The sequence below is a fragment of the Cyprinodon tularosa genome, unplaced genomic scaffold (assembly GCF_016077235.1).
Source record: "Cyprinodon tularosa strain WSP-4 unplaced genomic scaffold, ASM1607723v1 ctg441, whole genome shotgun sequence".
In the NCBI taxonomy this organism is placed as follows: Eukaryota; Metazoa; Chordata; class Actinopteri; order Cyprinodontiformes; family Cyprinodontidae; genus Cyprinodon; species Cyprinodon tularosa.
The window spans coordinates 36353-50508 of NW_024039165.1; the positions used below are offsets into that span (position 1 = coordinate 36353).

Consider the following 14156-nt stretch of genomic DNA (forward strand, 5'->3'; position numbering starts at 1 on the left):
GCTCCTGAAAAACAACCCCACACCATAATCCCCCCTCCACCAAACTTTACACTTGGCACAATGCAGTCAGACAAGTACCGTTCTCCTGGCAACCGCCAAACCCAGACCCGTCCATCAGATTGCCAGATGGAGAAGCGCGATTCGTCACTCCAGAGAACGCGTCTCCACTGCTCTAGAGTCCAGTGGCGGCGTGCTTTACACCACCGCATCCGACGCTTTGCATTGCACTTGGTGATGTATGGCTTGGATGCAGCTGCTCGACCATGGAAACCCATTCCATGAAGCTCTCTGCGCACTGTTCTTGAGCTAATCTGAAGGCCACATGAAGTTTGGAGGTCTGTAGTGATTGACTCTGCAGAAAGTTGGCGACCTCTTCGCACTATGCGCGTCAGCATCCGCTGACCCCGCTCCGTCAGTTTACGTGGCCTACCACTTCGTGGCTGAGTTGCTGTCGTTCCCAAACACTTCCATTTTCTTATAATACAGCTGACAGTTGACTGTGGAATATTTAGGAGCGAGGAAATTTCACGACTGGATTTGTTGCACAGGTGGCATCCTATCACAGTTCCACGCTGGAATTCACTGAGCTCCTGAGAGCGACCCATTCTTTCACAAATGTTTGTAAAAACAGTCTGCATGCCTAGGTACTTGAATTCATACACCTGTGGCCATGGAAGTGATTGGAACACCTGATTCCAATAATTTGGATGGGTGAGCAAATACTTTTGGCAATATAGTGTATATCATTTATTGGGTCTATCATGGTGTGACTGGAAGTTTGTCTTTCTGTTTTATTTCTCCTTTCTGAGGAAGCAACAGTGTTGTTATAGCAGAGCTTGTTGAGGTGTCTTATGCATTGAACTAACAGAGGTAGTGGAAGCCTCAGTGTATTTTCCAGTTAAAATGTGTAAACCATTTATGACCAGTTTATGTTTATAATGTATCAACAACATTCTGGCTATTCTGTTTGTCTTTGTTCCAAGGTCAGATTCTGCATACCGATGTTGTGTACCTGCACAATTCAGGACATCAAAGAGAAGCAGAGAAATTGCGCCACCTTATGATTAAATACGGGTACTGCTTCTAAATAGTTCATATCAAGAGTAGAATTAGATGTCAAGCATTGTTTTAAACTAATTTGGTTAAAGTATTGTTTGGAAAATAACATTATTAACTGTTTGAGTTTGACCATATTGTATTGAAGTAATCATATCCCTTCTAATTTCCTTTCTATTTCATCAAATAGTTGCACAAAGGTAGTCATTGGCAATGGCACAGCTTGTCGTGAAACTGAGTCCTTCTTTGCTGATCTCATCTCCAGACGGTATTTTCACCCACTGGATGTGTCCTACTGGTAAGATCTGAATCAGCTACATGCTAGCCACTCATGAAGTTTAATATAAAAACTGTTCATTCAGAGTTCAGATATATACTTTGCTGTAAACTGAATATAAAATGCTATAAATTATTTTACTCCATAGAAAATTCAAATGCAAAATGTTGCTTTTTTAAACTATATTTGTGGGCATGTTGCATTTTGTAACTTAAATACACACAGCAAAGTCACTCAAACTTATTGATGATAAAGACCTGACGATAACATGATGGCAAAATATTCAAACTCTTTTTGATCTGTTTTTAAAATCAGTTTGATTATTTGCCTTTATGTCTTATAACAAAGCACACTGCAGTGCATGATTTTTCTTGATTCCCAATTTGTTCTTCTAATATTTATACATTTAAACTTCAAAATAAGATATTCTCTAAAGTAGATTGGAGCTTTATTTATTTATTCATCATACTTAAGAGACTTGATCCTAGCAAACATCCAGATTAAGAATGTATCAGTTGTATGAGAGAGGTAAGAAATGTATCTAATTTTAGAAAGCAAATAAATTTCCAAGAAAAATGTATCCCTAAAGGAGGGAGACGACTTGGAATCTGTCCTCAAGTGAATACCCATTAAAGCCATCTGGAGTTTGTTTCACTTCAGTCCAATTAAAGAGAAGTCTTGTGGTCCAGGTCTCGACTGTAACTAAATCCAGTCCAAACTTCAGAATTCAACTGCACAGAACCTCTGTCCAAGCATAATAACCACTGCCCGCCGTTTGCACCATCTCCTTTACTCACTGCTGAGTTTCATGTGTGTTTGTTGACTTGAGGTCGGCAGTGGGACCACAGCCGGACTTCATTTTGAGTCCATTTGAATGTTTGTACGAGTTTCTTTCCTGTATTTTTAAGTTCATATTTGTGCATATATTTCAGAGGTCATGCTATAGGAGCAGTGCTGTATTTTGATTTGTGACATTAAATGTACTTTTCAAAAGCAGAACCAAAGCAGAGCATTTACAAAGTTAACATCCAGTTAATTTTTTTTCAATCACTCCTGTCTCCTTATATATATATATATATATATATATATATATATATATATATATATATATATATATATATATATATGTTTTTTTTTTATCCAGCAGCCTTTCCTATTCATTAAATTCACAAGACAAGAATGTGTTATGATACAAAAGCACATCTTTAGCAAAGCATACCTATAAAAACTGATTTTTGCTAGTGTGGTAATGATGAAAGAGTTTCCAAATGGAACATTAACTCAGTCTGTTAGAAAATACATTGAAAGTGAATTACTTTTTTGGACTGCTTGACAAAGTGCTTATTATTGTTTATTATTATTGCTGCAAGGTAAACAAAACCTAACAAGTGGCAGAGGTTGTTAGTCTAAGCATTCCTGCCTAATGATGAACCTTTTAAGCTTATTTTTGGTACACTAACTGACCCATTGATAACCCTGATGTTGCATTAGAGAAACTGTTGCGCTGTTAAATGGAGAATGCTGAAAATTAGAATATCTACAATTCCTATAAGAAGCATACAAATTTCTTAAATTTGGGGACATTTTGTTTTTTAAATAAAATAGAAATCAGTGTCTTTTATGATGTAATCCGATAGACCATGACAAAGAAGCATTATGGTAAAGTAAAGGAAAACAAACTGGAGTTTTTTCACTTTTCAAAGGAGATTCTGAGCAGTATGATGTGCATTTGTATTCAGTTCCCTTTCCTCTAAAATCACTAATTAAAATCTCCGTCAGAAGTCATCTCAATAGTGTACAGTCAGTCTGTTGATATTTTATTCTCAGCATGAACCCAGCTGTTCTGTGATGGCCTTAGAAGCTTATTAGACAACACTGATATACAAGCAGCTTCATGAAGATCAAGAAACACAGCAGGCAGGTTAGGGAAAAGGTTGTAGATTGATTTAGGCTATAAGATGTTATTTGAAACTTTTAAATCCTCTCTGATATAAATTTAATAACATATTTCTGAAAACAAAGAGTGTAAGTCAACAGCAAACATTATAAATTAAGACTAAAACGTAAATGATTATGAATTCAGATATAATGATTATAATTCAGAAACACCAACCATCACACCACTCCACAAACATGGAGGTGGAACCATAATGTGACAGCAATGCTTTGTCTTCTGCAGGTTCAGAAAAGTTTTTCATAATTGAAAACTAAATACAGAATAATCCTGGATTAAAAAAAACCCTAAGAGGCTTCATAAGATGGAGGGGAGGAACCAGCAAGAAAATAACCCTAAACATAGTCAGTTAAACAGTTATACATCTATAGGCATATTAATACCCAATCAATGTTCAGACCCAGACTTTGAAAAACTCTTTATTCACTGTTCTTAAATCTCACAGAACCTATAAAATAAAACGTGAGTTCAGACTAGACAAACATGGGCATCTAGGAAAAACAGATGCTATATGGACTAATTTTGAAAGCAAAACGACAATAACAAAAGGTGCTGAGACAGTGAAAGCAGGGGCTGTGTTTGCTATACGGCTGAGTTTTTGTAGTTTTTTTTTCCCATGTTTTTTTGTGATTTGCTGATTGGGTACACATCACATTCAACAGGTTGGGACGTTGTCTATGCTTGGGGAACACCAAACATGCTAGGATATTGGGACAAGATATATTTACCAGAATTTTAGCAGTCCCAACAGCCTTAAAAAATTATATTTAAAGCCATCCCAATAATCAGAAAAAAAATCAATAATCACATTTTCACGATGACAAGCATGAAAAAAATCTTGCTTTTTAATATTGCACAGCATCATATCAAAGCCATCAATTGGAATATCAGTGTGTGCAATATTCATTTTGTAAAGATGGGTTCGAGTGCAATGTTTTGAATTTTGATTTTCTATGCTAATCTGAGAAGTGTTGGACAAAAAATTACATTTTCAAAAATGGAATACCTTGCAGTGAATTGGGAGCAAAGATGAGAATGAGATGAGAATGACAGCTGAGGGTTTTATATTAAAACTGATAAAGATATACAGCTTTATGTTCATTTTCAGCTGCTGTTTTTACATAGAGCTTTAAATTGATCCCTTATTAGTTCCTGTAATATTTTGCTTTTTTAAGTTACTACACTGTCTTTTGTTCAGTCCTGGTACTTGTTTCTGTTTGTATACGAATGCAAACATATGTGCTTGTGTAGTTAATTAAGCCTCTTCTCTTCCTGCTACTCATTCCTCCTTCTCTGTCAGCCTTGACTGCAGTAGTTCATTAAAGCCCTCAACCTCATTTATGCCGTCTGCTTCCTGTCTCCCTGTGAGCCTTCATTGTTTCTCCTCCCCCACCCATCGCCATCCTCCAACGCCTGTCTCTCTCTTTGGGTCCTTTTGCCTCAGTGCACAGCTGAAATGACAGCCAGCAATGGTAGCCTGTAGGACATCCTTTTTCCTAGTTTGTGTGTGTTTAAGTGTAGTGGTGTTAGGCACGCGTGTATGAAAGGGAATTAACAAACCTGTAAATTAAGTTTGTTTTTTCATGTTTACATATTTTCTGTCCATGTTGCTCATGAAAAATATGACTTCATATAACTGAGTGTCTTCTTTTCATGTTACCAAAGTTTGGGCAGCCGTTTTTACTTTAGGTTTTAGTGAGACTTTTGAGCAGTGGAAGAATCACTCTGATAAATTAGACATTTTAACTAGGCTTTGAGAATAAGAACACATTTCTGGCTTGTATGGACATTTCATACTTTAAAATGCAGAATTCCCAGAAAGTCTTTAGAGGTCTTACCAACAGCAGCACATCACCTCCATAGGTCTTGGACGCCACACAAGAAAAAGGCTCTATTCACAATATGCAAGAAGAAAGAGCTGTAAAAACTCAAACAAGGGATACAAGAAAAACTTTTTGTTTCGTGAGAGAGTACAAATTGATTTACTTCTGGATGGATTAATTTGTCCTTTGCCCTCTCTATGAGACTCCTTTCTCCTTAATAGATGTTTATTAAGGTGCTCCCACTACAATAGCTTATTAACACTGTCGGATTTCAGCTGTTAGACTTAGACTTACACAAATTTTATTGTCATTTTGTATATACAAAGTGTATACAAAACGAAATTTCATTACATACAGCTTACGGACATCTTTGCTGACCAAAGATAATAAGGTAGATTAATCTTTAGTCCTGGAGGCAAAATCTCCGTTCTTACATCCCTCTGTAAGACAGGTTCAAGGAAGGCTGTTAGTGTCTTATGATCAAAGGTAGCATGCAATAAACATCTATGATTTAGAATGATATTTTTTGGCTCTAATTGATAAAAGATAAGTATCTCTAGGAAATTTGCTATCTCTTTGAAATTGGCATCCAGTGTTTCTCCAGCCATGGCTACGTCCACATTTTCGTGTTTCCTTAGATTTTTTTTTTATGCATACATGCTGTAACCATGAAGGACACATTCTTTATGTTGTTTTCTTCCTCCTTTTTTTGCTGGTGAAGCAGATGAATTTCATATGCCAAGTGGTGCATTCTGATGAATTTGCCTTTATTGCTATTTGTCGTAAACAGTAGTAATCAGTAAATAATCCAATGTTGCATAGTTTGTAATACAATTAAAGTCAGTTTCAATTTACTTGATTTTTGTATAGCTCCCTTTCATAACATGTTATCTCAATGCACTTTACAGAGACAATACGGTCAGACTGTTAATAGTCTCTGTTAAGGAAAACCATTTGATTGCATCGAGTCATTGACTTGTAAACTAAATTGCTCCTCCCGGATCAGCTTGCGGCAACGATTTTCACTTGAATTTTGTTGCTGACTCTTCAGTGACTCACACCAAACATGCATACAGTAACAGTGGAGAGGAAAAACTCCTGTTTAACAGGATGAGAGAGAGCACGCACAGTTAGTTACAGAAAAAGAAAAAGGCATTACTACGACAAACAGGCCAAACATCAACATTTTTCAACAAAGGAGCTGATGACAGCAGCACAGCTGATATTTCTTTCCAGGATGCAGTCATTGTCAAACAGGAGCAGAAGTAAAAAGAACATAAATATATGGGTGGAACACATATACTGCAGAAAGAGAATAGAGATAAAGATAGAGATAAAAGGAAGCAGAATGTTGAAAAGTGGCCCCTATGTCCTCCAGAAGCCTAAACTTATAGCAGCATAAATAAAGAAAAAAGCTCAGAATAACCTGTTTTGGATGAGGTATAAGAAATATAGACCCAAGGAGAAATTTCTGTCTGCTCACCCTGCAACTAAGCAAACATCAAACTGTTTTTAACTAAAAGCTTTATAAAAAAGGAAAGTTTTAAGCCTAGGTGTAAAATTAGACAGGGTGTCTGCCTCATAGACTAAAACTGGTAGAAAGTCTTATAAGATTTCTCTAAATACTCAGTCTTTACACGCAATAAGACTTAATAAAATAATAGCCAGCATGCTTGTGAACAATATACCATATAAAACATTATGTTGACATGATTTATTTGTTTCCGTGATGTTTGTAACTTTTCCTTTAGTCAATTTTTTGTCATACAGCTTTGATTTTACAAATTCAAGTTTCTTGTTTGATATCTTTTCTGTGACAAGTTATGGATTTTGATAAAATTAATAGCTGTGTAGATCCGTGATTCCCTACTGTATTTGTTTGCCAAAAATGATAGAATACAAATGCGGCCTCTACCATCCCTATGCGAAGCCTGTATGCTGACATGTTGCATCATGCATCTTTGTTTTAATATTTATAACTTGGCCTGGACTTCACGTACACTGCTCCATTTAGACGGGCAGAAAGAAAAAAAACAGGAAAAGGTTAACCTAACATAATTATGAGCTATAAACTAAGATAGAACATAGGTTTGCTCCTCATTTTTACTCTTATGGTTCTCAAAATGTCTAAGAATCAAGTAGAAAGGAAATTCTTTTTTTGACCCCCATATGTGTTTAAAGAATACTCTGCCATTGTCAGCATGAAGTATAATCGCCTACTTGAGTCCTGCATGACACAAGTGCGACAATAGCTGATTCCTTATTTTTTGGTATTTTGGATCTGTCTTTGCTGCAGCACACCAGGTTTAAATGATTGCTTTAACTTATCAGCATACCAGGATTTCTAATTATTAAGAACTAATATTCTAGTTTGTGGTTTGATTAAACATGCCTTTGCCATAGGCACCGGATTTTTGGATCACATTGTTTCAGGTATTTTACTCAGTTCCCAAAATGTCTACTCTGTTTTCAATTGTTTTAGTTAATCATTGCTTTTTCTTTTTTAATGATTAGTTCTTGTATGTGAGGCATTGCAGACTAATTCATTTCACTAAAGTAAATGGTACTGTTGGCACTGTCCAATGCACTGTCCTTTCCATAGCTAACATACAAGCATGCTGACAATAAGTCCTTGACTGTCTTGCCCTCTGGCTTACCTCTGGTGGGATGAGATCATCATTACTGGCTAGCTTATGGACCTGAAGGATAGTGGTGTGGATTCATGACTTTCTGTTGGTATGGGTATGTGTATCCCCTGTCATGTCCTGTGTCCGGGCATGCTCCCAGGGGCTAGGCAGAGAGAATGATGAACATACAGTGGCAGGACCAGTGATGATTGAATGATATCCGGGCTCTCAGTACCCCCAGAAAGGTTTCAAGGTTGGCTTGATGAAGGAACAGATGGATTTAGAGGCAGGGAAAGGCCCCAGTCTTGCTATAGAGTACATCTTTATTTCAAAAGGAAAATGAACCCATGGGTAAGTGATAGTTAAAGGTTATATCTCTGACTTATAAAGAGACATTAGAATCCCTGTCCTAAACTGTTCTTTCAATCTGTCGATCTATCCTTCCTGCTTTTCGTCTTACTCGCCATCCATCAGAAGTATTGTTCACTCAATATTTTGCTCAAATTGATTGAAAACAAGTTAAGCTGAAAATACGGCAATTGGATTAAAGGTTCAATATTTTTGACAGAAGTCATGTAGATTGATATGTCAAAGAAGGGAATATTTTAAGGTTTTATTTCTTGTATTGTTGATACAGATAATGAAAACCCATTACTCAGTGTATTAGGAAAAATGAAATAATAAACAACAATGAAAATATGTTGTTTTCTATGCATCTATACTTTGTTTACCCTCTTCTTTCATTGATTACTGCATCTGTACAACATAGCGCGGAGACAATAGCCTTGTGGCTCTGCTGAGGTATAATGGACATACAAGTTAATTCAATAGGTGCCTTCATGTCATCTACATGTTGTAGACTTTACAGAGTTCAACTCAGGTGCAATATACTAAACTCACTATCTGAATAACTCTGCAAAGGCTGACAAGTTTTATGGTGTTCTGTTGACAGTTGACTGTAGAAAAACAGAGAATTACCACAGGACCAGGTAGACCAATACAAGCCGAACATTTTCACAATATTCTGAATTTCTTAAAGACCAAATGTTTAATTTTCCTTAGCAGTAAAACATAATAATGAAAACAAGTATATATTTTTTTACTTTGTGTTATGAACTTGAAATTTGTAGGTTTCATTTTCTTAATTTGATGACAAAAGAGATTGAATGACCTTCAGTATTCTAATGTTTTTTTGGTTCAGTTGTATCTTGGTCACTCCTGGTGACCTTGTAGTTGTCTTACTGTTGAGTTTCTGTTAAATATTCCATATTAGGATGTATACACCATGTGCATTTTTTTTTTACTTGACTTGAACCACTCAGTTGTATCACTTAGTACTTTTATCACTAAAATTGCTACAATTGGTCAGGAACACAGTGACACCATCTCAGCAAGATGATGCTGCAGGTCTTTGAAAGTGATCTGTGGGTTGTCTTTGACCATTCTCACCATTCTTCTCTGCCTCTCTGATAATTTTCTTGGCCTGCCACTTCTCGGCTTAACAAGTACTGTCCCTGTGGTTTTCCATTTCCTTACTATGTTCCTCACAGTGAAAACTGACAGGTTAAATCTCTGAGACAACTTTTTGTATCCTTCCCTTGAACGACTGTTGAACAATTTTTGTTTTCAGATCATTTGAGACTTGTTTTGAGGTGCCCATGATGAATCTTCATAGGAGATTCAAACAGGAGAACAACTTGCAACTGTTTACCTTATATACATTTTCTCATGTCTCATTTCATCTGGCTATGAAGTTCAAATATTAAGGAAGTTACCAAGCCAATTTTGTGTAAGTCAGTGAAAAGTAGTTAAGGGTATTGAAATCAATAAAATGATTAGGGTACCCAAATGTTGCACCTGTCAAGTTTTGTTTTAATGCTTACTGCACATTTTCTGTTAGTCCAATAAACCTCAAATCAATACTGAAATATTACTGGGTCCATCAGTTATTAGATATATCAAACTTAAATAGCTGTTGCAAACACCCAAATATTTAGAAATAAAAATAATTAAGATAAATAGGGGTGCCCAAACATTATCATATGACTGTATGGCGGGCTCACACTGAGTACTGTATGTTGCAACGCAGCTGCGGTGTGGGTGAGCGGTAAAAAGTCACTGACACTAAACATGCAACCAGGCTGATCCAACTCATGCTCTGGCTGCAGAAACGGTGCCTGAGAGAGAAGAATTTTGCGTAGGTTCACTCATTTTTCCAGGAGTTGTCGAGCCAAACTAATTATCCTTCCTCTTAGGTATTCCTTTTTATCCTCCAATAGCCCCTCTGTTTCCTTTTGTTTCTTTTTTGCTTTTTTGTTTTTGCTAGAGACATTTTCATAGGTTGGTGGGTTAATTTATTCTGAAATTCATCAGGACTTTTTTTCTGTCTGCTGCCTAAATTTTTCTGTTTGCCGTGTGAAATTTTGAAACTTGAAGCAAATACCATTATGGTGTTCAGCCAAACTTCCTTCCTGCGGAATCTCTTCATTGAGCCGCATGGCCTTTTAAACCGCACCTGCACTTTAAATGAGTGTGCCCATTTGCTTTCATGATTTGGGTTCCTCGCAGGTGTACCATATCCACACCTTGTTCGGCCTCTGTTAAGGCCTGATCTGTCTGGCACCATTCTTGGCATCTGTAAATGTTGGACAGTAAATATCTGCCAGTCTTCTGCTTATCACCCACAGCCCCCCTTCTTTCATTATCCATCTGAACTGGTGGCCAGCCCTTGTCTCTTCATCTTATTTTTCACCCATTACTTTCCCTCAGGGTTACAGTGTTCACCAGTGTGGTCTTGCATGTGACAAACGTGTGACGATTCTCTATGTAACGCATTGTGTGTATTTGTCATTTTTTTTATTTGTGCTTGTATGTGTGTGTTTTTTGGGGGTGTTCCAGTATGTGGCCCTAGCACAGGGTTTTCCTGCTAACAGATTGACATGAGTGTCTGTGAGGCTTTGCTCTTTTCAGACATGTCTCACCCTGGCAGCTGGAGTTTATGTGTGTGTGTGTGAGCGTGCCTGCCTGCCTTCTAGCTCCTCGGCAGAGACTGACGGCCCCTGACACCTGCCATTTGGACGCTTTTCTCTGTGAAAAATGTCATCGTCTTTAAACCCGACATGCATGTTTGTGTATGTGTGTGAACAAGAGAGAGATATGGCACATCCCTCAATTCTGCTCCCTGGGGTCAAGCTTTGCAGCTGACTGAACAATAGATCCAAGCTGTTTGAGCAGCCAGCACATACACACTCGGCAAGTGCACAGGTTTTTTTTTTTTGTTAATATAAATGTATTTCTGTTAGATATCTCTAAAACCAAGGACATAATGCCATACAAGAATTTTGAACACAGACTGATAATGTTGGTGAGCAGGAGTTTCAAAATGTTGGAACCAGAGTTCTTTTAATCAGTTTAGCTCGTTTTTTCTGCTCTATTTTAATTTGGGATAGAAGTTTGTTCAAATATATTGACAGAAACAAAAAGAAAAAAAGACATAAAAAATATGAATTTAATGATAATAATACATCATTTGAATACTTACCAAAAACTGTTTTCTGTGTTTTTAATACAGTTTTTAAAATTTCTTTAAAAAATTGTTGTCAAATCCTTGATAAAGTTACTCTGTAGTTTTGTTTTTCCAATGAAAATAAATAGAATCAAACTTAAAGTTTAAGAAGCTGCAATAATTGTGAAATTATACCTTTCATCTACAAAGTGCCCCAGTTCCAATTCTGGCCATAATCTCCCAAGCCGTTTCATTGGGTACATGTGCTCTTATATCATTAACTACTTTACACCAATGGCAAATCAGCCAATCACATGGCAGCAAACAAGTACATTTAAGGATCTACTTGCTGAATTTTAAACAGAGCTGCAGTATGAAAAATAGTAGGGATAGAATGGGTAGAGTGATATGAGATGAAACACTAACCCCTTATTACAACCAAGGCATGCTCAATACTGTATAGCAGGTCCAATCATGAAACAGTTATGTAAGAAAATTTATCTTCTTTTTGGACATTCAAGGATAGGTGGAACTTGGTGTAAACAAATGAAAACGTGAATCCATCCTGCCTTGGATGAAGGTTTTGTTGATATATGTTTGGGTCATTCTATAAAGGCCAAAGTCTACCAGACTTGTTGCTGGTTTCTGTCTATCCTGTTAAGCTTGGTTTATGCGTGACATGTCTGCGCACCTGAGTACATTTGTAACCGCATGCAGAAAACATGGCGAGCAAGCTACAGCTCCTACTTGCAAGGGTTAGTTACGGTGATTCAACCTATGAAATCAAATTAACATTAACATGTGAGGAAGCTTGTATTGAAACCCATATTTCCAAATACTAAGACCACTACTCCTCATTGTGGACTACAGCCTCACAGTCTAACCTCTTGATGTCCATTTATGACAGAATACCTCATCAGATGACAAAACTTAAATCATCCTAAAGTGGTTCCAAGATATTGGTTATTACGTGAACTCCAGATGCCTTTACTGTTACCAAATCTCTTTCCAATAGATCACAGTATAGAGTTGAATGGGATCTAATCACAGACATGCAACTGATGAACCTGCAGGAACTGGATGAGAGCTTCAATGTGTGTTGAGTTACTCTTGTTTTGTCTGTTTGTTGCTGTCATGCCAATATGGATCCAAACCTGTGTGTAATGTTTTAAACATGTTGGTTAAAGGGGCATAGTCACACTGTGTGACTTTTTACATTAATACACCAGAAGCCATCTCCAGTTTGAAGTTTGAATTAAGCCCTTCTGTGTATATACACAATAACAACACTTTATGCCAGGAGGTATGAGAATGCCCAAGTGCATTATGGGTGAGCAAGGAAGCAATGGGGATACAAAAGTTAGCACCTGAATGTGAAGATGTGAAAATAATGAAGAAATATCCAAGATCCAGTGAAATAAAAGAGCAATATTATTTTAAGAGAGATATTTTTTCCCCCCAGCGTTTTATTGCCGTTACACTGTCACAAGTACAGAGCAACGAAATTGACTCTGTGCCTTTAACCCATCCCCTTGGGGAGCAGTGGGCTGCCATTGTACGGCACCCGGGGAGCAGTGTGGTTAAGGGTCTTTGCTCTGGGACCCAGAGTGGCAGCAATATTAGTTTTAGCAATATTGGATATGAACCCAAATTGCTCAAAATACAGTATGAACATTGATGTTCACTGATGTTTCAGAGGCTGCAAAGTTGATGGATGTGCAGGATAAATATAATTTATTAATAGTGAATTATTTGTCCCTGCAGTCAAAGTAAATAATGACTCTATCAATATATATATTGAATAACTGAAAAAATAGAATGTGATGGGTATTTTTCTGTCTGCCAGAACCCAGAAGACTACTTAAGATTAGATTCAATTCAGGCCTCATCCACTGTGCATTTGTCGAGAAATAGAATTTGATTGCTTTTAATTCAATGAAAATCTTTTAAATTGTGACTTTTTCATATTAATTTGATTGAGATATTTCTTGCCTTGATTCTTACCTTGACACTTTTTGTGATGTTGTGGTTGGAGGCCCTTGGGAAAGATTCACTAGATCCTAGAGTTGATATAAATCCTTTTATCTATTAATATTGGTTGGTCCTCAATGACGGCAAGCTGTTGCTTTAATGCAAGGCATTGCAGGACAGTCAGACTGAAGTAGCTGTGTCAGTTGTCGCAATCTGGCTTTCTAATAAATGCAGCAGATGGCCCCTTTTCTATCAATCTTAGCTCATTAGGACCGGTGCTGGAATTATATTTTAACCCAAAAAATCTACACACTGTCAGGACAGGTGCTCAATGTATAAACCTTAGTTTGTATAGGCTTACAAGATGACTCTGTCCCTTTAATTCATGTCATGGATCATTAAAGCAGTTCAGGAGAGGGAGTCTGACCTGATACTAAAAAGACGCACCAAATAAAGTGTACATGGCCAAACTACGGCAAAATTAATTTGTGGACTGATGATTTTGAGCAGTAGCCAGATGTCAGGAAGCAACTGCACATCAGGACATTAAAAACATGTGTTTTAAAAGGTAAAGCAAGGTCAAAACGTGTGACTTTAACTAGAGAAAAACTCTACGGTTGTGAGTACATGAGTTCCATCTTACTTTTAGTTTTTCTCTAGATTTTAGGATTTTAAAAAAGTTAAATTTAAGTTATTCAGTTCAGCTCATTTATTTTGCACACATTCAAACACTATCATTTAATCACTTTATGAGACAAACTTGTCCAATTCGCATCCATATATATGAATATGAAACCATACTAAATCTATTTTTTTACACAATCCAACAATAAGAGATCCAGTTTTGAGGAGTTGTAACACATGTACTAAGATGGTAAGAGGATTAATATGGCAACTCAGACATATGTTGCAACTGAATAAGTAAGAAAGTAAATAAAAGCTA

General features: G+C 36.9%; 1 protein-coding gene across 3 annotated transcripts in view; it reads left to right on the forward strand.

Moving 5' to 3' along the window:
• Positions 1 to 14156, forward strand: part of srbd1 (S1 RNA binding domain 1) — a 76666-nt gene that overhangs the window by 27148 nt on the left and 35362 nt on the right. For all 3 annotated transcript variants that reach the window (XM_038300145.1, XM_038300146.1, XM_038300148.1), the window contains 2 exons: positions 984 to 1074; positions 1247 to 1354. In XM_038300145.1, the coding sequence (XP_038156073.1) occupies positions 984 to 1074; positions 1247 to 1354 (199 nt within the window). The remainder of the gene's footprint in view (positions 1 to 983; positions 1075 to 1246; positions 1355 to 14156) is intronic.